The 25,377-nt window shown below is 37.9% G+C and overlaps 2 protein-coding genes across 2 annotated transcripts in view; one reads left to right on the top strand and one right to left on the bottom strand.

Annotated features, from left to right (window-relative positions):
* MACROD2 (mono-ADP ribosylhydrolase 2) overlaps window positions 1-25,377 on the bottom strand; it is a 2,293,708-nt gene that overhangs the window by 1,922,708 nt on the left and 345,623 nt on the right. The window lies entirely within an intron of this gene.
* Window positions 19,369-21,318, top strand: FLRT3 (fibronectin leucine rich transmembrane protein 3). The gene has a single exon (XM_052650650.1). The coding sequence runs from the start codon at window positions 19,369-19,371 to the stop codon at window positions 21,316-21,318; it is 1,950 nt and encodes a 649-aa protein (XP_052506610.1).

Raw genomic sequence — 25,377 nt, 5'->3', positions numbered from 1 at the left:
CACATATGAAACCTAGGAAAGTATCTACAAATTTGTAGCACTAATACATTTTAAATGTCAAACAAAAGGAATAAAAACTTACATAATGAAAGAATTACATATCCTTTTAAATTTCCCAAATTTTAGCTTAATCACTTAGAGTATGAAGGAAGTGAAACAGAGGGGACCATAGACATTGTTTATAACATATTTGTCATGAATCATGGTCAGGAAATTTATTAAATAAGTAGATTTATATTCAAGATAATTTCCCATGATAATTTTAACTTATTTTAAATAGATGCTATTATAAAACATTCACTTAGTCCAAATCTAATTGATGAATAATATTTCATTCCTTAAAAAATTTTGCAGATAATCAATATGTGCCAATTCTTAAGGGAAAAAAATATCAATTGTAGTACATCTGCTTCTCCCAGACAGTGCCAAGGAAGAACAGTTTCCATGGTCATTTATAAACAGGTATAATATAAAACCGCTTTTGAGTATAGTGAAAGTGTAAGTGGACCAGTTGTGTCCAATTCTTTGGGACCCCATGGACTGTAATCCGCCAGGCTCCTCTGTCCATGGAATTCTCCAAGCATGAAGACTGGAGTGGGTTGCCATTCCCTTCCAGACTCAGGGACTGAACCCGAGTCACTCGCATTGCAGGCAGATTCTTTACCATCTGAGCCACCCCCTCAGTTTTTTATTCTACTTTAAATATGTTTCTTTCAACATTAAACATGTTCATGTGCTCAGTCACTCAGTCATGTCTGACTTTTTGACCCCATCGACTGTAGCCCCCCAGGCTCTTCTGTCCATGGGATCTCCCAGGAAGGAATGCCAGAGCAAGTTGCCATTTCCTACTACTTTAGAGGATCTTCCCCACCCAGAGAGAGAACCTGTGTCTCCTCCTTTGGCAGGCAGATTCTTTACCACTGCGCCAACTGGGAAGCACCAAACATATTTATGCACCCAAGTAACTTCGACTTTAGGAAAATATCAGTCTTAAAAGAGGTAACTTCAAACACAAAGAAAATACAAAGATGGTTTGGAAATAAGATAAATCTCACAATTTCAGAAACCACTCCTCTCAGAAAATCTTTTTCAGTTCAGTTCAGTTCAGTTCAGTCGCTCAGTCGTGTCCGACTCTTTGCGACCCCACGAATCGCACCACGCCAGGCCTCCCTGTCCATCACCAACTCCCGGAGTTCACTCAAACTCACGTCCGTCGAGTCCGTGATGCCATCGAGCCATCTCGTCCTCGGTCTTCCCCTTCTCCTCCGGTCCCCAATCCCTCCCAGCATCAGAGTCTTTGCCAATGAGTCAACTTTTCGCATGAGGTGGCCAAAGTACTGGAGTTTCAGCTTTAGCATCAGTCCTTCCAAAGAAATCCCAGGGTTGATCTCCTTCAGAATGGACTGGTTGGATCTCCTTGCAGTCCAAGGGACTCTCAAGAGTCTTCTCCAACACCACAGTTCAAAAGCATCAATTCTTCAGTGCTGAGCCTTCTTCACAGTCCAACTCTCACATCCATATATGATCACAGGAAAAACCATAGTCTTGACTAGACGGACCTTAGTCGGCAAAGTAATGTCTCTGCTCTTGAATATGCTATCTAGGTTGGTCATAACTTTTTTCCAAGGAGTAAGCGTCTTTTAATTTCATGGCTGCAATCACCATCTGCAGTGATTCTGGAGCCCAAGAAAATAAAGTCTGACACTCTATCGTTTCCCCATCTATTTCCCATGAAGTGATGGGACCGGATGCCATGATCTTCGTTTTCTGAATGTTGAGCTTTAAGCCAACTTTTTTGCTCTACTCTTTCACTTTTATCAAAAGGCTTTTTAGCTCCTCTTCACTTTCTGCCATAAGGGTGGTGGCATCTGCATATCTGAGGTTATTGATATTTCTCCTGGCAATCTTGATTTCAGCTTGTGTTTCTTCCAGTCCAGCGTTTCTCATGATGTACTCTGCATAGAAGTTAAATAAGCAGGGTAACAATATACAGCCTTGACGTACTCCTCTTCCTATTTGGAACCAGTCTGTTGTTCCATGTCCAGTTCTAACTGTTGCTTCCTGACCTGCATACAGATTTCTCGAGGCAGATTAGGTGGTCTGGTATTCCCATCTCTTTCAGAATTTTCCACAGTTTATTGTGATCCACACAGTCAAAGGCTTTGGCATAGTCAATAAAGCAGAAATAGATGTTTTTCTGGAACTCTCTTGCTTTTTCGATGATCCAGCGGATGTTGGCAATTTGATCTCTGGTTCCTCTGCCTTTTCTAAAACCAGCTTGAACATCAGGGAGTTCACGGTTCATGTATTGCTGGAGCCTGGCTTGGAGAATTTTGAGCATTACTTTACTAGCATCTGTTTGGGTACCTAAAATGAGTACCAATACTCCAGAAACAGTGAAACAATAATATGGTTGGCAAGTTCTGACAGCTTTGGTGGATATTAACAATGAGCTATACAGAGAGGATCATGTGGCTCCAGGGTAATCCACATGTATGCTGCTGCTGCTGCTGTTAAGTCACTTCAGTCGTGTCCGACTCTGTGCTACCCCATAGATGGCAGCCCACCAGGCTCCCCCATCCCTGGGATTCTCCAGGCAAGAACACTGGAGTGGGCTGCCATTTCCTTCTCCAGTGCATGAAAGTGAAAAGTGAAAGTGAAGTCACTCAGTTGTGTCCAACCCTTAGCAACCCCATGGACTGCAGCCCACCAGGCTCCTCCGTCCATGGGATTTTCCAGGCAAGAGTACTGGAGTGGGGTGCCACTGCCTTCTCCAATCCACATGTATGATCACTAATAAATACATACCTCAACAATTAGAGGTATATTGATCTACTCTTTGTCAGTGAGAACTGACTATTGATCTGCTCTCAGTCAGTGAGAACTGACTCACTGGAAAAGACCCTGATGCTGGGAAAGACTGAAGGTAGGAGGAGAAGGTGATGACAGAAGATGAGATGGCTGGATGGCATCACCAGCTCGATGGACATGAGTTTGTGCAAGCTCCAGGAATTGGTGATGGACAGGAAAGCCTGGCATGCTGCAGTCCATGAGGTCACAAAGAGTCAGACATGACTGAGCAACTGAACTGAACTGAACTGATCTGCTCCAAATAACTGTAAGCCATTCCTCCAAAGCTATGTTTTAAGTCATTTCTAAGAATAAGGAATTTGTCCCTTGATTTGTAATAATGTCTCAGAACAAGACTTAGATACTATTATCTTAAGGTCTGAGCTTCCAGGACAGTACACAGAAGCATTTCTCAAATTGCTTCTTTCCCAAAGATAAACTGTTAGAGAACATAGCTTAATTTAACAGTAGTGGATTGCACCTTCTGAAATGATCCTGGCCCTACTCATCACTATGAAGATAAAAAGCAACTATGTACAAGTTTCAGCTCTGTCTTGATAAGCAAGTGCTTTCTCAGATTTAATGAACCTTTACAATACCCTACGTTATTGAAGTCCACAATAGGAAAACAAGATGGGTCTCATATCTCCATCTTCATAAGTGAAAGAACTGAATTTCTTTTCCCAGGGCCACACACAGTGTGTCAGAGGAAGAATTCACTCTCTGCTTGCTCCAGGTTTGCTTTTTCAGTTCAGTTCAGTCGCTCAGTCGTGTCCGACTCTTTGCGACCCCATGAATCGCACCACGCCAGGCCTCCCTGTTCATCACCATCTCCCAGAGTTCACTCAGACTCATGTCCATCGAGTCAGTGATGCCATACAGCCATCTCATCCTCCGTCATCCCCTTCTCCTCCTGCCCCCAATCCCTCCCAACATCAGAGTCTTTTCCAATGAGTCAACTCTTCCCATGAGGTGGCCAAAGTACTGGAGTTTCAGCTTTAGCATCATTCCTTCCAAAGAAATCCCAGGGCTGATCTCCTTCAGAATGGACTGGTTGGATCTCCTTGCAGTCCAAGGGACTCTCAAGAGTCTTCTCCAACACCACAGTGCAAAAGCATCAATTCTTCGGTGCTCAGCCTTCTTCACAGTCCAACTCTCACATCCATACATAACCACAGGAAAAACCATAGCCTTGACTAGATGGACCTTAGTCGGCAAAGTAATGTCCCTGCTTTTGAATATGCTATCTAGGTTGGTCATAACTTTCCTTCCCAGGAGTAAGCGTCTTTTAATTTCATGGCTGCAGTCACCATCTGCGGTGATTTTGGAGCCCCCAAAAATAAAGTCTGATACTGTTTCCACTGTTTCCCCGTCTATTTTCCATGAAGTGATGGGACCAGATGCCATGATCTTCGTTTTCTGAATGTTGAGCTTTGCATTTTATATAAAAACAAAGTGAGAAGGGTGACAGGGCGTTAGAGAGTGGCAGGGGTCAAGGACACAGCCTACATCAGCTGGAGCCGGATCATGCACCATCTGCATGGCCAGGCACGGAAGCACAGAAAAGGGAGAAGAGTAAGCATCAGCAGTCTTTAGTTCTGCAATAGCCTCAGCCCATCACTTGTGGCCAGGTACTAATCTATTCTGAACCACAATTCCTCCTCTTTCTTGGAAGTCAAAGGGGTGTTTTTTTCTCTCTTTTTTTTTTCTTTTAATTGTCTTTCTCCCAATCCCTAGTCTAAACTGTAGTAAGAGTCTAACTTGGATGTGGGGAAAATAAGGGTGGATCAGAGGGTGAGCAGATAGGCAGGCAGGCAGGGAAATAACCACCTGATGTTTTGCTTTGATTTCTCTTTCAAGTCCTGTAATGACAGATCTCACTCCAGTGCAGTATGTTTTGGAAACATACTTAAAAGGGATATGTGATTGTTTTTAGGTACATTTTAAGTATTGACTAATAAAAGGCAAATATCAGAATAGAAGAGCAGTTTAATTTAGCATTTTTAAAACCATTTAGTATTCTAAGGCATCTGTGACCTGCTATAATCTAATTATTTCTCCAATACCCTTTGGAATTGTTCAGAACAATGTGGTACAGTTTCTAACTGGTGCATTAAACATCTGGCCTGACTTCACAGAATTACAGATAGCTGAATGTGCACTCTCTATATATTTTATTAACATCCCATAGGCTCATGTTAAGATGTAGTACTGATGTGTCCTGACTTGCATCACTACCTGTTGACAGGAAAAACTGGGCTAGACTTGAGAGGGTCTACAAATAGAAAAAAATCTTTTAAAGATGTTTTGGTAATTTAAATAGAAATTTTGGCTTAAAAAAAAAGAAAAGAAAAAGTGCAGCTTCAAGTTTATAAATTTATAAAACATGCCCAAGTTTCAGCATGCCAAATCCTCTAAAAATGAGCTAATCTCCAGCATCCGCTCCTTCCTTCTCAAACTAACAGTATCCAATTGTCTTCCAGATCAAACATGGTCCTCCATTCTCAGCCATGTGTTTGAGTGAGGTTAACCCTACCTATAGCTCTTACAGCAGGACTAAGCTCACCAACACATCCCACTATCTTTCTGTAACAGGTTCAGGAATGAATGTGTGATCAAGTTTAAAGAAATGAGAAAGAGTGAATCATACATCTGTGCCTGTGTAGGAGCTTCTGGAGGTGACCTATCTTCCCTTGAGCACTGCAATATGGGAATGTGACATGTGGAATTGTCACTGCCTAGGGACAAAACCTGGAGCTCCCAAAGATCCAATGTATATGGCCGCAGGAGGCTGCCAATACTGGGAAAGGCAGAGCTAGGGAAAAACTGTCTCCTTGTTGACATATTTCAAGCCACTGTATCAAGCTTCACCTGAAGCCAGACCATACATTTGAACTTCTCAGTTTCATGGACCAACAGGATTTCCAATCATTGATTAGACAGTAAGGCTTGAGCTTTCCATCACTTGCAACCAAAAACTTCTTTATTGGTAATAAGCACAAGGCATTTTAATATACCAAAAGCCTAAGCTGATTTTGTTGGTTGGTTTGTTTTTCACACAACTTTGAAGACTTTGTTCTCAGGGAGAGGGCGAGGGGAAGAAAAATCATCAAGAATTTCTTTCTAAGACCTAAGGAAGCTTTAATACTTTTTAAGATTAAATTTCAAATATCATAGTTGGAGGTCTGGGGGTCATCTAGTTCTACTAGCTTCTTTGACAGGGAACTTTAAGGAATTTGTGTACAGTGAATGAATGAACAAGTGAATGGGGTAGCTTAAGTCTAAGCAGGTTGGAGGGCCTGAATTATTCCATTTCCTCTGGGAGCTGTTTATAAAAGAGGTTTGGTGGTGGTTGTTTTCACATGGATACACAAGTCAACAGCACAGCCTGGGAAACCTGATTCCAAGTCCAACCTCCTCTGTCCTCCATCAGGGAAAATCTCATAAGCTTTCACAAAAACAGAAAATGCAAAGTTCATCGACATGATCAGCTTAGATCATCTGAAGTTTTCAAAACGGAATATGCTAATTAAGCTTATATTCCAGCCAGTTGTTTACCATCTGAAATTCATTTTCTCATGTACAGTGTTAGATCCACTGGCTAACCCATAAAACTGAACAAAATGCAAAAAAAAATGGCAAATGCCTTTTCAACCCAAAGTATCTACTAGTTCTAAATCCTAGGGATGTGGGACCGTGAAATGCATGAAGACAACAAGAAAAAAAAATCAACAGGGAAATATCCTATTTGCCTACTTCCTTGCTCATTTCCTGGCCATGCAGAACTACTCCTTCAAAGGGGGATTTTGAAGTGTGAAAAAAACATGTCATTGGTCCTCTCTGACCTCTCTTTGTGCTTCCTTCTACCACCTCTTTTGTTTGTTTGTTTGTTTTTTCAGATTTTATTTTATTTCTTAATGCCTCCTTTTTCCAAGGGCTCAGATGCCCTCATCTCAATCCTAGCAGTTACCACTCATTTGGTACTTATTGTAAGTCAAGTACTGAGCTAATGATTTCAGAAAGATTTAGTAATTTGTCTACAGTCAAGTGGTAAAGCCAAGATGGAGCCCAGATATGCTAGACTGTGAGCCTAAAGGGCTTCTCGTTGAAAAGTGCCTGCCTTCCTTCCCCTCCTACTGAGACAGCTGTCCCCTTACTGCAGTTCATCTCCCTTATGTAACGAAGGAGGAGAGGAAAGCAACCTGAATTAATTCAGAGAAACTCAGTCTTTTCAGAGGCGACACATTTTATTTCAAAAGGGGTACATATTATTACAAGTTCACCTCCAACTGGCAGAATTTCAGACAGCTGATAAGAGCAAGAAGTAAAAAAAAAAAAAGAACAAAAATGAAAACAAATGGAAGCAGCAAAAGGGCATATATTTTTGGATGGGGTAGGCTGATGGAAGCAATCCAAGACTTGGCCTTCCAAGTTAGTGCCTTTAGTACAGTTTACATTTTTTCATAATCTCTTGCCTCTTCTACATTTTAATCCACATCTTAAAAAAAAAAAAGAAGCAACAATACATAATTGGCATTCAATAAATCCCTGCTGCCTTTATTTGCCATGTGGTGAACCAAAGCCCAGAGCAGATAATAAGTCATATTCTGAATGGCAGACGAGGGAATGGAAACCTCAGAACTCCTAACTCCCAGGCCAATGTATCTTCTTTTGGATACTGATTACCAAAACTGTCCATTTATCTTTCTTTTCTGTTTAAGGTCTGCCTGAATGGAGATAAAACTGATTAAACATGGCTATAAAACCATAGGAATTTGGCTAGGCAAAAAGTTCTTTTTAAATATAATCAACTCCCAACTGAAAATAGCTTCTAGAAAGAATTATTTCATAAAACAGTTTAACCCATGTGTTTATTTTGTAGTAACAGAAAAAGAAATCCATCCTTTAGCTGAGAGATTATCTTTAGTGCCACCTCCCTTTCCTCTAAACATACAGCAGCTGCATCTCAATTCAACTTTTGCTACCTAACATTTCTAAGAAATTGGCTTTTCAACAAACATTAGAATTCTAAACCTCCTGTATTTATTGGGTCTGCCCTCAGAGGCCAGTAAAAGTGCAATCATAGAACAATAGAGGTCAATATACCTCTTATCAAGAGTTCCCCTTCTACTGTGATATCATTCATTCTTGGAGAGGAACTCAGAAGGCCAAACTGCTATCAAAGAGGCATGTAAATAGATAAACTAAACTAATGAAGAGACCATAATCAAATAGTCCTGGGAAAGACAATTAGCTAGCCTCCTTCAGAAACAAACACTCACAGAAACTTTTAGAAAGCACAAAGGAGAACCTCTGAGAATAAAGCAGACAATATGAGTTTAAGGATACTGCCCTCCAGGTAAATAGAAAAGCAAAATTCTTCCCAATGACATTAAAAACTGAAATGCACTTAGTGGAAAACGTATGGGCCTAAAGCAACTTTTATTCAAACAGTAGAAACTAGTCTATGAAAATCAAAATTGAAAATAGAAAGTCTATAATTCTGCTAATTAGATATTGCATTGCCCAGAGTTTGCTCATATACATAAATTAAAATACAACCATTTGAATACAAGTAAAACTATTTCTGAAAGGTTTCTTTCTTCTATGTTTGCATCTTAAGTCTGTATCTTAATTCATGTTCAAAGCAAAAACATATCAGAAAGAAAACTACTCTATTTAATAATTTTTCAAAACCGTTTTAGTTTAGGAAGAGTCCCTTTAAATATGAAAAATCTATCTACTAGGCTCTAAAGAGATATACAAATAATTTGGGGAGTATATGAAAAATAGTTTCACTTTCTAAAACCAACACATACAAACAATAACTTACTCATTACCTCTAGGGGAAAAAGAAAAACCAAAAACTAGTTATCTTTTTTTTCTTTTACCCTTGTAGAATTCCTGTTTCCTTCCCTTAAATCAATCAGTTATTTATTTGAACCAACTTTCTATTCATTTGTTGAATAAATATTCACTGTTGGGGTTATTAGCCTTCACATTTATAACATTATTATAACTACTCAACAGTGAAAATATGATTTTGCTTAACTCCTTTCTAATACAGACAGCTAAAAAATAAAAATAACCCGTGTCTTTCTACTGCAACACATAGTCTTCTAGCAGCCTTGCATTTTTCATAAGCTTGCTACCACCACCCTGTTCTAGCCAACTTCAGCAGAGGCTGCGATTCCAAAGGGCCACCTACCAACCAGTGGCATCCCAGCCCTGCCAGGCCAAGCACCTCATTCTGGCTGCTCTCACTCCCTCTAGCGTTGGCAGAGCTCATCTGTCTGATCCTCGAGTTACCTCACTGAGCGAGAGCTCAGCGAAGTCCTGCCCATTCTATGACATCACCCCCTTCTTCAACCATTGCGAGGTGAAGCTTTAACTTCAGACTTGGAGGTGGGCTGTGCAGCAAACTGAAATGCTGGCCCCCACTTGCTCCTCAGTGGAGGAGTGATCCGAACGGGACCGGCTCAGCCTGCAGCTGCCGTGGGCTTTGTGTGGACTGGATTCCGAGCTGGGCAGAGGGGGGCGGTTATTACTCCAGTTCCCAGGCAGTGGAATTACAGCTAGAGCAGCAGGATATATGGGATTGCTTTCTCTCGTCTTCCTGGTAAGTGTTTCCCATGTTTTTCCTTATGATTGTCCCAGAAAGTTTGCTCGGTTTTACTCTCTAGAAAGGAATGGCTTGGTATCATGAGGCATCCAGATACGAACGTTTGCTCTGTCACCAGGACGAGCAGTGTGTGTGCGTGCAAGCCAGCAAGGAAAAATTGGACTGTTACAGCCAAATGCAAGAAGTTTCTTGAAACCTTTATTTCATTAAAGAAAAAAAAATAATGATAAGTGGCTATCTTATGTCTCGGGTAGTTGCTATTTGAAAAGAGGCTTATGGCAAACAATAAGTTGGAAAGTTAAATGTTAAAGAACACAAGGCAGATTTTTTCCACAGAGAGGAAAGCAAAAGGTCTAGCTAGCTTGGCGTGTACTGTATGTGTGGCATGATCACCAACTGCTGTTTTTATAGCTGTGAAAGAAAATCAATAATCCCTCAGCCCATGAGCACGCAGTACATGAAAAGCATACATCTTGCTCACAGCTAGCCCAGCTACTCCTGGAGACTTATGTGCCTCTGTAAGGATTAACAGCTACACCTAGATTTTAAAGCTTGCACTGCTATCCTGCCAGAGCTGCTTCAAGCATTCCAGGCTTGCAAATCTTAACTAGTGAATTCAACTCAGAGGAAGGGGAAACTCTCTCACAAACCATATCCCCTCTCCAGCAGAACGCCAAAATCCATTGCTTGGGCAAATGTGGTATGTGACTAGCATAGTAATTGGCAAAGTCTACTCAGAAAAACTAACAAAGCTCAGCCTGGAAGCTAAGCCTGATGTATGCAGGGATTTCAGGGTGGCAGGGGGAAAAATGAGTAGAGCCTCATCAAGTGGGATACTCAAGAGTATCCATTCACTTGCAACTTATAATAGGAAAATCTTACATTGAAAGAAATATTTTCATACCACAAAGCTTTCAAAAACTACCTAAATGTATCTATTCAAAAAAATTTTTTTCAGTGAATTAGATCTGAAACAAAATGGTTGCATAGAAGTAAAGAGTGCAACAGGCCTATATTTTCTCAACGTCTGGGAGTTTGATTGTTATATACTTCCTGAGAATGAAAAAGGAAAAAAAAAGCCTTGATATGTGCCAATTATAGAACCAAATTCTCTAATGGTTTTAACAATTAGCTATTTTAAATTTTCTTAATAAATCGATCCGCTCTAAAATGCACACATATGTTCCCCCATTAGCAGGAAACAATATGAATAAAGACACTATCATAGTGCATAGGCTGAGGCTATGCCTTTCATTTATTCCCAGTCACACAGGAATATCCTAACCAGCATAAACATAAAGAAGGAATTTGTTTTCAGACAGGACCTTAAAGTGACAGATGACTGATACCCATCTCTTTTGAAATGAGGAAAGAAAGAAATGAACCTTTCAAAAGTACTACAAAATATTAATGTTACCACTACTACCAATATTAATAATAATATGCCAGGGTTTAATCTGTAAGAAGATTAAATCAGAGATATGCCACTTAGTTTGCAGATATATGTGTGCATACAATGTACACACACACACAAACACACATATCTAGATATATTGATTAGCCTGAAATAAAAAAATAGGGTTACAAAAACATGATTGCATGTACTTAAACAGGAAAAGCACATCTAATTTCTTTTTTAAATAGAATACTGCCAAAAATATATCAAACCCAAGATTCAGCAAAGATATTATTGAATGAATAAACAGAATGAACTCATTAATACTGTATATAATACTATATAATACTAATTATCAGTTATTAATTGTGCTGTATAACACTATGTTATTAATTGGGTTTTTCATCCCCCCCTTATTTTAAATCGATTATGTTTAGGTTCAAAATGCCCAATTAAACACTTCCTAAACATTAACATCTGTCAAATATATAACTGGGCAGCAAGTAAAGTTTTTTTCAAAAAGAAGAAAACCAGTAAGAAAATTTGTCATAACTGAATGTGGCAGTAAAATAGAAGGTATGTTTCTTTTGCTTCCAAGTGTTAATTAAGGAGCCTCCAATTCTATCAAAACTTTTTCAGAGCTAAATGAAGCGGTGTGAAATAAATTTGGTTGAAATCTTGTGGCTGTCAGACTTTGTTAGCAAGCTATTAATTATCTTTACCCCAGTTTCTTCTCTAGCCTATATTGCCCAATCAAATAGAAACTCCAATTACGTTCAGCATCTCTTGCCTAGGGACACAAGACCCTAATGAACACTCAGTATCTCCAGATGAAAAATACAATTATCAGCTTTAAACACACAAGTGTACTGCAGACAGATTTGTCTCTGCTTTTCTTGGCCACATACCCTAAGGCTTCCTCCTCTTTCTGGATTATTTTGAACTATTTTAAACCCAACAAAAATCAGTAGCAGAGGACTTGCCTTATATTAATATTATATGAATGTTTCTTCTTTATGTTTTTATTCTTCATATGCCAATGTTTATACCAATATTAGATTAAATCTGATCATTGGAAAAAAAAAAAAGGTTTAAAACTAGCCATTTCAGTGGTTAACTTTTCCCCCTATTTTTAAGGTGGGTGGGCTACATAACAAAGAATGTGTTTAATGCCAAGATCCAAGACTAACTTAAAAATTCTGAATAAACTCCCTTAAATATTCTTTTATTCAACCAGTTTATTGTAATAGCATTATAACTAATTGCTGAAAGTCAAATGAAGGCCAACAGAAATGAAGCCAACGAGGGAAATAAGATTCAATAATTTTTTCAAAGGTTGTAATTTCTCCCCTTCTTTCCCCTCACTCCCTCTTCACTCCCACCCCCACCTTGTGCCCCAGAGGCCTTCACTGTTCTCAACGGGAGGCTTTGTTGTAATTAAACCAGAGGAAAAGTGGCCGGCAGCAGCCAACATCTGACTTGCGGCTTCTGAAAGCTGTGTTCTAGTAGAGTGTACCACCCCCCAGCGGGCAAAAACTCTACAGTAAATCTCTCAGCAGTATTAATTCTCCAAAGTGCAGTTTTCTCTTCAGAACATAAAAAGGACCTTTTGTCAACTCTTTCTAACATTCTACCATTTCAAAAACTTATCACAAGTCAACAAACAAATTTCTAACTAAGAGATGATCTATAAATGTCTCCTGGAAAAAGCCTTCTGCCTCTTAAGAACCAAAACAGAAATATACATTTCAGAAAGCATTTTCCAGTTTCAGGATGCAGATCAACATCACTAACTTTGGTAAAACATCACATTAAAAAAACAAATTGAAAGCCATGTTTATACTGCATAGGAGAGCTGGTTTCAGGACTTTGATGTCTGTTGACAAGACAGCTAGAGAAAACAGATTTTAAGTAAAACAGAACAAAACTGTAATTTAAGCAGCAGCTAAAGTTGCATTTGTTTAACATATGCATAATTTCTTTCCTAGCCCCCAAATCAAGTGTCAGGAATGCATAAAAAGCTCTCTCCAGGTATTAGTCTGCTTAAATGCAAAAAAGGAGAAATTGCTCTCTCTGATGAGACAATGACAGCTTTTGTTCTTTATTCTTTCACTTTTCACGTGCACAAGTTACCGTGGCAACTTTGAAAAGAAAACCCAGAGACCACATTTGGTTAAACCCCATTTTTAAAGTGCGCCACTGAACTGTGGATTGATCAGTTTATGTGCTGATGATTTTCCTCCTCTTTAACAGCAATACTCAACTCTGACATGAAAAGAAAAAAAAAAGGATTTTTTTATGATTATGGATGTTATCATTTTCCAGCCCAGGGCATGGTACACAGCATACCTAAATATTTGTTGTACTAGAGTATGGAAACTTAGACATATCAAGCAAACTGTACTCACCACACTGAAGAAGGAATATCAGGCTCACAGTGGGAAAATGTTTGCAGTTTAACAAGGATAAGCGTAATTTTAATTGCAATTGCCTAAAAGTCAATGCAAACTTAAAGCTTGTTCCCTGCCCCAAGCCCTCAACTGCTCACCTCTACCAACCTCTAAATTAATCTCTTATTCATACTTACAAGCCATGGTTCTCTAACTTATTTAGTTTGGCTTAATATCATATAATGAAACAGGCTTCACTGTGATGGAAGATAACATCCCAGTTTCCCTTTTTGTTTTAAGGATGCTTGATTTAACTTTACAAGCCAAAATAAATGAAGCAGAACTAGATTCATTTATCACAAACCTATTGGAGAAAAGAACCTGTAACATAAAAGGAGAAAGTGAAAATTCTTTGCTTTGGAACTTTCATCCCCTATTTGCATAAAAGAAACAAATCTTCTAGGCTAGAAAATAGTCTGGATAAAACCAAGTAAGGAAAGGCACACTTGCTTCTCTCCCTCTCAGCAAACCCTTCAGACTTCATGACTCTCAAGAGGAGAGTTAGAGGTCCTTCTGCTTGCCTGGCATTAAACAAAAGAATTGGAACTTTCCTGAAATCTGATGATCGTGGAAAATTTAACTACCAGACAGGCTGCTTAGAAAGCATTTTGCTGTCACTACCAACTAATCTGATATACTCCAGTTTTTCAGTTTAACCATACACATAGGTTATTTGAAATACTATTTGTCGTTGCAAAGACTTAACATTCAGAGGTTGATCATTTTGTAGAGCTTTCTAGCAGCTGTTTAAGCCTTCATAAATAAATTACTTTCCTAATACTCTAAATTATGATTGTATAAATTCCAGTGTACCCAGAAATATTCACAGAATTGGATAAATTTGAGGAATCATGTATTTTCTTCAGTCTCAAGGTTTTACTCAAAATAATGCAGTTAACTTCGATTAAAAGTTCTACATACTTTTCCACTTTTAAATTTAATATATTTAAAAGTCCCCGGATAGTTTAGAGACCATGATGTGAGGCAAATCATTAAAAACAAACTAAAATCCCCAAACTCTGTACACAATTTAAGATTTTATTTTAGAGCAATGATTTCACATCAAAAACCAATTTAAATCGAAGGGACAAATAAAGGATTTAGGAAGTTAGCACTATCAACATATAATCTTAATCTAAGTGATCAAAACATAAGAAATATCAAATACCTTTTCATCTCAAACATTCCCACCTCCAAAATAGTAACAGAGAAGGAATCATATAAACATAGACGGCCTCATGTTCTTGACTATAAATACCAGCATTCTATTCAGATACAACTTATTCAATTATATTAGTTTTCTTAAACTATCTCAAAATGACAGCATCCTTATCTATTTGCATACTTCTTTTAAGTGTATCATGGAAATCAGCTGGTGACTTTTCATGGATGTAATTACATTATAAATGCATTTTTTAAAATACATATTTTTTAATTTATAAAAAGAAATTGATAGGAAGATCCATATTACAAGTTTAATTTACCAGTATGGTGATTATGTTTTTCTTTTTGCTACAGTTCTAAATGCTATATACTTAAGTAATGATATGATTTTTTTTAACTTTAAACATTCCTTTAAGTAACCAGGGCTCCATTTATGCTTTCCCCCAAGTTACCCCATTAACAATATTTCTCTAAAAGATCGATTCCTTTTTGTTCAGAAGTAATGGCCTCTTTCAAGCCTATGCAGACATAAAGCCTCTGAAGTCGACGTTGTGGAAACCTGGCCACAGTGTTCATGCCAGTGGGGGTCATTTTTTTTCATCAGTCACATTCAACTACAATGTCTCTATATGCATGAATATGTAGAGCCAGCTCAGAAAGAGGGAAGTCTAAACATGGGAGCAGAGCTGCTTATTTCAGATGGAAAGACCATTACAGCCTCTCATACGTAAAATAAAACAAATCGCTTTAGCTCTATAGTTTTTTAATATAAAAAGGCAAGAGAAGACATAAGATATGAAACAAAATCACGCATGCATTGGACTGTCTGAGTTTAAGTAAAGGGAGTAGGAACTTGTGAAGGAATCTTCATTTTTGAAAGAGGACCAGAGAAATTTCCTCCCCAGAGAAATATGTTTTGTATTTTTGCCTTTTGTTTTAATGCAATCTGGGGAGAAGAGAATGGCATTTTCCAAGAACTGAATGAGATTTTAGGCTTTCTGTTAATCCCACGTTATTACCACCACTGTATTCATGGCCATGTGAGTCTGCACATCAAAAAGAGCAGAGGAAGCAGTTTCACACATGCAAAATGAAGCAAACAAAAATGAACTAATCTTCCTTTTCATACCAGTGTAGAATATTCTTTCTTTCTCTGATTTAAAAATGTAAAAATCAATACATATTAGATTTTGAATTGGTAAAAAACTTATACTTCAGCTACCAGCTTTATCTCTGGTTATCATTATGTACCTTGTACATACTCTAGGCTGACCAACAATTTTTAACCTCCATTCATCAGATTCATCTTCCCAACTTTAAAGTGTGTCCTGGTGTAGGAGAAATGCCTGGCTATTGGCAACAGTTAAAGCAGGTTCTCTGTGCAATTTTTATAATGGTTTTAATTAGTTTTTAATGCAATTTAACAAAAGTAACTGTTTCCTAAATTGCTTTAAATTTTTTTCTTAAATTTACCAAATTGTTCTATATGTTGAATAATTTTCAAGCTTAGAAAACATTTAACAGAAGATATTTTTAAAAATAACATTGTAATTATTAATTTCACAGCTTAGTTTTCCATTTTCATGTACCAAGAAAGCAAGTTTTCAAGAAAATACTCCACTCAAATTCAACAATAATGAGCAAAGCCCTAAAGGCATTACTTGTAAAACCTCACATTAAGCAATACATCACTTAAACTTTCCTCTGTGGGCACTTTGCAATATTCACTAGAGACTACTTTATCCATCTGCTAACTGCTATTTTTACTTCACGTTTCCTAAATAATAAATTAAATGTATCTGTAATTTTTTTTCAGTTTCCTTCTGTTAATTCAGTCTATGATAGTGTTGATATCTGGTGACAAATTAAAAGAATCCGAATTTTCAATGAGAGCCAGAAACACAAATCTTGGTCTTATTTAAAATTCACTTTGAGTACTGTTTGAATTCTGGAACAGATGCTATCCTTGTTGGATGCAAGGTAATTACTGAGGGAGAAACAAATCGCTTTTAGGGTCAAATATTTCCATGATATCCTAACGTATCTTACTTGTATAGAAAGTCCCTGAGTAGGTAACTTTACGTAACAGATACTGAAACTACCCACCTCCCCTGTTCACCCCCCAGAATCTTCATGCATATTAGATAATGGACAAAGCAGTCATTCTTAAAATCATGAGTCTCTTTGGTCAAGCTGTAAGCCTCTTCCAGAAGTTAAAAAGATAATCTTTGGAAACTGACATGTTCCTGTTTGCACTTTGAGAGAAATGTCTTGTCAGGTTTTGATATGTTTTCCTAATGGTCATTACAAGGAGACAGACTGAAATGACGTCCTTTCTGTTACAAATACAGTTTCTCAAGTTTAGTTTGTTAAAAATTGTATTTTTCTCAAAAAATGTTATGACTTGAACTTCTACACTGCCTTTGGTCAAGAATACCTGAGTAACTAGAGTTTCAAGATCATCAATTAGCCTTTAGAAATAGTTGTAAGGAGGAAGGTTGTAGTGCCCACATTCCACAGTAGGGAAAATTGAGGCCTGCAGGAAGAATTAAACAAGACACTGAGCAAATCAAAAGAAAACTTCTAACCCTTTACAGCTCTTTAAATTGTAGACTATATGACTTTGTGAAACTATGTTCAGAAATATCTAAAAAGTTATGGCATTTCATTTAAAAAAAATCCTAGTTATGGCTTTGCTTACCTCTTTCATGTACTTATTTTCTTTTTTTTTTGCACACTTTATCATTTTATATAAGATATAAAAGTGAAATTTTAAAGATTGGCCTGACCTGAATTCAAAATCCATAGGAGAGGCTTACTGTCTTTTGCATAAAGCTTTGCTTCTGTGTTTAATTCAAAGTCACACTAGCAGTCAGTTAAAAACTGAAATTATTTTGTGACAAACTCAAATTTGGCTCCCACTTTATTTATATAGCAAAATGGGAAATAAAAGAGAAAGAGATCATCTTATCCCTTTTCAACAACTACTATGATGAAAGGTGTTGCCTAAAGAAAGAATTGAAGCTAAATTTCTAGGAAATGTCTCTAGTATGTTAAAGTTCTTTGTTAATAGCTGATTAAAACATTTTACTTTCACAGGAGATGCTCAGGTCCAGAGTATTTCAAGGAACAGAAATATAAAGGAAATCTAGTATGCTTCCATGAAGAATATTTGAATTAAGTTTTCTTTACCTCTTGAAAGAATACTTGTTCTTGCATAACCTGTGACTGCACCAGATATTCTGAGAAAGCAGCAAGAAGCAAAAGCTGGAAATAGCTATTTCACAGCAGGTAATCATACCTCAGGATGTAGCTACTGTACAAAGTTTATACTTGGATAATCCTGGATGGGAATAAAGGTGGGGGGTAACTGCCTGAAAAACCTATTACTATACAGGCCTTAGCATCATGAATGGCTTTCTTCATGAGGATCTGAAGTTACTATCTCTGACCACATTGCACAGAAGAGACAATAAGAATTTCAAAGAGAGCAATTTCCACTAAGGGAATTAAGCTACACAAAAGGAACCTTCACACAGAAACTCTATAAGAAAGGAAAAAAAAATAGGAAACCATGTGTTCTACATAGTAACAGGAAACTGAATTGTTTCTGGTCCCTACTTTAATGAGCTTGCCCACCATGCTGAACCGCAGCTGGAATGTTCATTGACAACAGCAAGCCTGATCTGGAGGTGTGTACGGCATAGAATTACTTGAATAAACAGTGAAGAACATTTCCAAGGACTAAACAAGAGTTTATAAGTCCCAGCCCCTCACCAGGAAAATAATATATGTGCATTGGATTTTCACTCACGCAAAATTTACTCACATCGTTCAATAAGGTAGGAAAAATATTAAAGTCTTTTCTTTTCATGCCTGAAATTATAAAGGCTAACTAATACCTAAAGGTGCAGAAAAAATTTATATTACATACTAGATAAGTATAAATCTATAATTCTCTACCAATGGAGAAAGGTGAATCATATTTTAGATTAGAACTTGAAGAAAGATAAATACATTGTGAAAACAAGTCATGAGCTAGAATATAATGAAAAATGTTCATAAACCCATTTAACTATGTACTACAAAACATACAGTAAAATAGGAAAAAAAGAGTTTAACATGAAATGGAATTTTCCACTTAGGTAAGATAGATGTATTAGCTATGTAAATCTTTCCATCCCCAAAGTAAATGAAAACAATTCCTTATTTTTGTGCTAGAAGTGCCTATCTCACAATGTCTAATATTAACACTCAAAGAAAAACAACATCAATAATCAAAGCAAACAATTGATTTAACTGGGATTCAGGATCTCCAGAGGTATGTGACTATACCTGAATAGTATGAGAATAGATTTTTTACTACACATTTCTATACTTGTACAGTTTACCATGTAAAAAGCAGATATAAAATTTTGGTTTTTAAGAATAGTAACATTATTATCTTTAAATATAACATCATATTCCTATGTGTCAATTCATTATAAATATTAAGGAAAAATTAGAAATCAGACTAGCTTGGCCAGTGGTCACAAAATTGACATAAAGTGCTATGAGAATGCTTTAAAACATTCAGTAAAACTATATTCAACTTTCAAAGTCAAACAGATTTGGGACAAAATACTTCTAATACCAGAAATATTTAAAGTAAAAATATTGTATGATTATGTTCATTGTTAGCTAGCATGCAAAAAAAAATACCTCAGCACACAAGAAAAAATGAACTAATAAAAGTGATTATTAGATGTTTCAATGTTCACGTCTATTTTGAATACTATTTTAAGTATGCTATTCTGACGGTTTTCTGTTGCCTTTTTTTTTTTTTTAACTCACTCCACTTTAGGGCTCTGAAACTACCTTGTGTAAAGACCTCAACACTGCTGACCATGATCAGCCCAGCCTGGAGCATCTTCCTCATTGGGACTAAAATTGGGCTGTTCCTCCAGGTGGCAACACTATCAGTTATGGCTAAACCCTGTCCATCTGTGTGCCGCTGTGATGCCGGTTTCATTTACTGTAACGATCGCTTTTTGACATCCATTCCAACAGGAATACCAGAGGATGCTACAACTCTCTACCTTCAGAACAACCAAATAAATAATGCTGGGATTCCATCAGATTTGAAAAACTTACTGAAAGTAGAAAGAATATACCTATATCACAACAGTTTAGATGAATTTCCTACCAATCTACCAAAGTACGTCAAAGAGTTACATCTGCAAGAAAATAACATAAGAACCATCACTTATGATTCACTTTCAAAAATTCCTTATCTGGAAGAATTACATTTAGATGATAACTCTGTCTCAGCTGTTAGCATTGAAGAGGGGGCATTTAGAGACAGTAACTATCTCCGGCTGCTTTTCCTGTCTCGTAATCACCTTAGCACAATCCCCTGGGGTCTGCCCAGGACTATAGAAGAGCTCCGCTTGGATGATAATCGCATATCCACCATCTCATCACCATCTCTTCAAGGTCTCACTAGCCTAAAACGCCTGGTTTTGGATGGAAACCTGCTGAATAACCATGGATTAGGTGATAAAGTTTTCTTCAATCTAGTCAACTTAACAGAACTGTCACTGGTACGGAATTCCCTGACTGCTGCACCAGTCAACCTTCCAGGCACAAACCTGAGGAAGCTTTATCTTCAAGATAACCATATCAATAGGGTGCCCCCAAATGCTTTTTCTTACCTGAGGCAGCTGTATCGACTTGATATGTCCAATAATAACCTAAGTAATTTACCTCAGGGTATCTTTGATGATTTGGACAATATAACACAACTGATTCTTCGGAACAATCCCTGGTATTGTGGGTGCAAGATGAAATGGGTACGTGACTGGTTACAATCACTACCTGTGAAGGTCAATGTGCGTGGGCTCATGTGCCAAGCCCCAGAAAAAGTTCGAGGGATGGCTATCAAGGACCTCAATGCGGAACTATTTGATTGTAAGGACAACCTGGTTGTAAGCACCATTCAGATAACCACCGGGACGCCCAATACAGTGCATCCTGCTCAAGGACAGTGGCCAGCTCCTGTGACCAAGCAACCAGACACAAAGAACCCCAAACTCACTAAGGATCAGCGAACCACAGGGATTCCGGCAAGAAAAACAATTACCATTACTGTGAAATCTGTCACCTCTGACACAATTCATATCTCTTGGAAACTCATCCTACCTATGACGGCTTTAAGACTCAGCTGGCTCAAACTGGACCACAGCCCAGCATTTGGATCTATAACTGAAACAATTGTAACAGGAGAACGCAGCGAATACTTGGTCACAGCCCTGGAGCCTGATTCACCCTATCGAGTCTGCATGGTTCCCATGGAAACCAGTAACCTCTATCTATTCGATGAAACTCCTGTTTGTATTGAGACTGAAACTGCACCCCTTCGAATGTACAACCCTACAACCACCCTTAATCGAGAGCAAGAGAAAGAACCTTACAAAAACCCCAATTTGCCACTGGCTGCCATCATTGGCGGGGCTGTGGCCCTGGTGACCATCGCCCTGCTTGCTTTGGTGTGCTGGTACGTTCATAGGAACGGATCCCTCTTCTCACGGAACTGTGCGTACAGCAAAGGCAGGAGAAGAAAGGACGACTATGCGGAAGCTGGCACCAAGAAGGACAACTCCATCCTGGAAATCAGGGAGACTTCTTTTCAGATGTTACCGATAAGCAATGAACCCATCTCAAAGGAAGAATTTGTAATACACACCATATTTCCTCCTAATGGAATGAATCTGTACAAAAACAATCACAGTGAAAGCAGTAGTAACCGAAGCTATAGAGACAGTGGTATTCCAGACTCCGATCACTCACACTCATGATGCTGGAGGACTTGCAGTTTCGGTTTTTTTAAACCTAAGGGAGGTGATGGTAGGAACCCTGATCTACTGCAAAACACTGGAAAAAAGAGACTGAGAAAAAGCAATGTACTGTACATTTGCCATATAATTTATATTTAAGAACTTTTTATTAAAAGTTTCAAATTTCAGGTTACTGCTGCGATTGATGTAGTGGAGATGCCTGAACACAATTCTATATTTTAGTATTTTTTAGTAATTTGTACTGTATTTTCCTTGCAAATATTGAAGTTATAAACCATTTACTTTGTGTTCTACTGAGTAAGATGACTTGTTGACTGTGAAAGTGAATTTTCTTGCTGTGTTGAACAATCAGGACTGCATTCACATGAGATCCTTGTAGTATAAGCACAGGCCATTTTTCACTTTGGTATTAATAAAATGTAAAAAAAAAAAACTGGCTGAATGAGACAAATTAAATTTCAAAAAGTAGTTATGAAATAATGTTCCAACTATTAAATTTGTATTCCAGTGGTATTCAGTAATCAAAATATGTGAAGTAATGGGCAATATCAGACTTGCTGCATAGCTCCATTTTTATGCTAAGTAAATTAGGCCTCCTTAAGAAAGTAAACGTTATCTTCTGAACTGAATACATCAGTTGGCATAAAAGGAGGGTGAAGTCTGCTGTTGTTAATGCCATTGTTAACAAAGCTTTGATAATAAAGGACTTCACAAAAACAATAATGTAAGCGTGCTTCCAAGTAGGGGAAACTTGTACTTAGGGAAAAACATGAAAATTTAGACTCACAAAGCGTAACAAACACAAGTACCAATTCCATTTTGGTTTTGCCTATACTATCTTGATTTTTGAAAAGTCAACTTTAAATACACATTAGTTAGTGTTTACAATGTTTTTATCATAAAGGAAGTTAAAAAGAAAAAGCTTAAACACATTTTAAGAGTAGTCTGACTACAAGCAATTCCCCTCAACAATAAAGAGAAAGTAGTACTTTAAATTAGTGAGAATTTAAAAGGAAAATAAATACTGGAAATCAAATTTAGATCTGGTTTATGTGAAATGTTTTACCACTGTACATAAATGTTCAATTTACTTTCACAATGATCAAGAATACTGCCCATTACTGTCACAGTTTTCCACATACTGTGTAATGAACTTGTAACATTTTTTTTCCAGCTTCCTACTGAATTGTGAGCTATGACTTGTTTAAAACCTCATCACTTTTCCGTTGCCATAACTCTTTTTTTTTTCCCCAACAAAAAACCAAAGTGCATTGTACGCCCTTTGGCCAGTCTTGTATGTGCCTTGATCCAATGCTACATGTATTCAGCTTTTAAAAATCGACAAATTTTTCATACTTCCTTAAATATGAAAAATTGTGGTCTTATTGCTGAATAAAACAAAAAAAAAGTACAAAATAATTGTGTTTGCTTTTTCAAGATTATGTTCCTATCACTAAAGTAGCAAATTGCCCAGCACAGTAGTCCTAAATATCCCCATGTATTTTTCTAGGCAAAAAAAATAAATGTTGGCTACAAATAAAAAAAAAAAATAGCAGTATCTTGAGCTTGTGTATCATTTTATTTCAATGGCTCAGTGTTTCAGGCATAAACAAATATCCTAACAGTCTGTTGGAACACTCTTACAGAAAACTTCAGAAGTGCTTTCATAACCTTTCAGTCTTTGTACACAGCTGCTGTCGTCCTGGCTGATACTTTAAGGTAGTTTTTGAAAAATGTTATTTTTTAAAATAGCTTTTTGGTAGTATGAGTTGGCATCAGAGGATCCAAAAATCTCAGATCTGCCACTTACTAGGTAAGTAAAAACAAACCACTTCCTCTCCTTAGCTTAGTGCCCTTGTCTATATACTGGGACTGTTAATACCACCCACCTCTCAGGGTTGTTGTAAGGGCTAAATGAGATGAAGTGCTTGGAAACGGTGCAATGGTCAACAACACATAAGACACACCATGATGGTCGAGCACAGGGAGCCATGTGTTCCCAGTGGTTTGCCAGATAGCACTGCTCCTGCTACTCTGCTAAGAATCATCTCCAGCTGCCTATAAAGCCTCAGTATCCATTTGCCATCTTCAAATGTATCTCAATACTTTCTCCTTTGACTTACTGTTAAGAAGGGTAGCTGTTTTCTAGGAATAACCTAGCAAAGAAGATGTGATTAACACTGAATATAATGAACATTATCTGAAGGAAGTTTGATTTTGCTTTAAGGGGTTTTGAGTAGTCTAGCTACAGTTCTGTGAGAAGTCAGGGCAAGGCTGAATGGTTCCATAAAGTCCCTATAAACCTGTGAGTTTATAAAAAACCAAAAGCCAAGAACCATTTTCCAGTTAGTATACCTTTCATGAGCACAGAAAAATTTATGTGTTCTATGTATATATGCATTTTTTGCCTTTTCATACTGTTCATGGGGTTCTCAAGGCAAGAATACTGAAGTGGTTTGCCATTCCCCTCTCCAGCGCTGGAAAAGATTGAAGGTAGGAGGAAAAGGGGACAGAGGATGAGATGGACGGCATCACCGACTCAAAGGACATGAGTTTGAGCAAGCTCCAGGAGTTGGTGATGGACAGGAAAACCTGGCGTGCTGCAGTCCATGGGGGTCGCAAAGAGTCGGATACGACTGAGTGACTGAACTGAACTGAATATATGTGTTTTGATTACTTTACCTGGGATAAATCAGAAATACGTTTTACACTAGCAAGTAAAGAAAACATTGAAAGGGTAAAAGTTTATTCTTTTACCTAAGCTCGCTATGAAATGCAACTACTTTGTTGAAATGTCTATATATACATATATATATATATATACTTTCAATGAATAATACAAATCTCCAACTCAAGGACACTAATTATATAATAGAAACATATGCATCTATTCTGAATGTTCACAATTTTTATTGATCAGGTACTAACAAAGAAAAATGTAGGAAAAAATTCTGAATATACACCATACACAGTTAACAAGAATACAATGGGGGAAGCTACAAAAAAAAGAAAAATGAGGGGAAAAAATCACTCCCCTGCTGAATGTTTGACAAAAATCAAAACTTTGTTTTTGGATGCAGGCACTTGTAACTGCATTAAATCACTATACTTACACTCTCATTCCCTATTAAAAACAACATTGCTCTATCTTTCAGTGAGGCCAATTTATTAAAGTATTCCCCTGTGCCAAAGGAACTAGTAAAAAAGTCAGTTTTACTCACCACATTTTCTGAGTAAAGCACATTTTATAGCTATATGCCAACATGACAGTTTTCAAGAGGAATCCAAAGAGACCCACATGCTTTAAAGCACCTGAAAAGTGGGTGTTAAAAGGGAACCAATCCACCACCGAATTTTCTTTAAGATTAGCTCATCTGCCCCTGAAAACAGTAGTGGCATTTAAAATTCTATTCCTTTCTCCTTCTTAGCATGATTAGCAAATCTTAATTTAGAATGCTGCTGCTGCTAAGTCACTTCAGTCGTGTCCGACTCTGTGCAACCTCGTAGACGGAGGCCCACCAGGCTCCCCCGTCCCTGGGATTCTCCAGGCAAGAACACTGGAGTGGGTTGCCATTTCCTTCTCTAATGCGTGAAAGTGAAAAGTGAAAGTGAAGTCGCTCAGTCGTGTCTGACTCTTAGCGACCCCATGGACTGCAGCCTACCAGGCTCCTCTGTCCATGGGATTTCCCAGGCAAGAGTACTGGAGTGGGGTGCCATTGTCTCCTCCAAATTTAGCATAGGGTTGGAATTAAAACTCAGAAAAGGCAATGGCACCCCACTCCAGTACTCTTGCCTAGAAAATCCCATGGATGGAGGAGCCTGGTGGGCTGCAGTCCATGGGGTCGCTAAGAGTTGGACACCACTGAGTGACTTCCCTTTCATTTTTCACTTTCATGCATTGGAGAAGGAAATGGCAACCCACTCCAATGTTCTTGCCTGGAGAATCCCAGGGATGGGGGAGCCTGGTGGGCTGCCGTCTATGGAGTCGCACTGAGTCGGAAACGACTGAAGCGACTTAGCAGCAGCAGCAGGAATTAAAACTACTGCACTTTATGCTTT

This window comes from Budorcas taxicolor, chromosome 13, assembly GCF_023091745.1.
Source record: "Budorcas taxicolor isolate Tak-1 chromosome 13, Takin1.1, whole genome shotgun sequence".
NCBI lineage: Eukaryota > Metazoa > Chordata > Mammalia > Artiodactyla > Bovidae > Budorcas > Budorcas taxicolor.
The sequence above is the reverse complement of the archived record's forward strand: the minus strand, read 5'-3'. Positions and strand labels throughout refer to the sequence as shown.

What these genes read in the sequence shown, in the direction of transcription:
- FLRT3 (XM_052650650.1), top strand. Translation starts at nt 19,369, where the DNA reads ATGATCAGCCCAGCCTGGAGCATCTTCCTCATTGGGACTAAAATTGGG.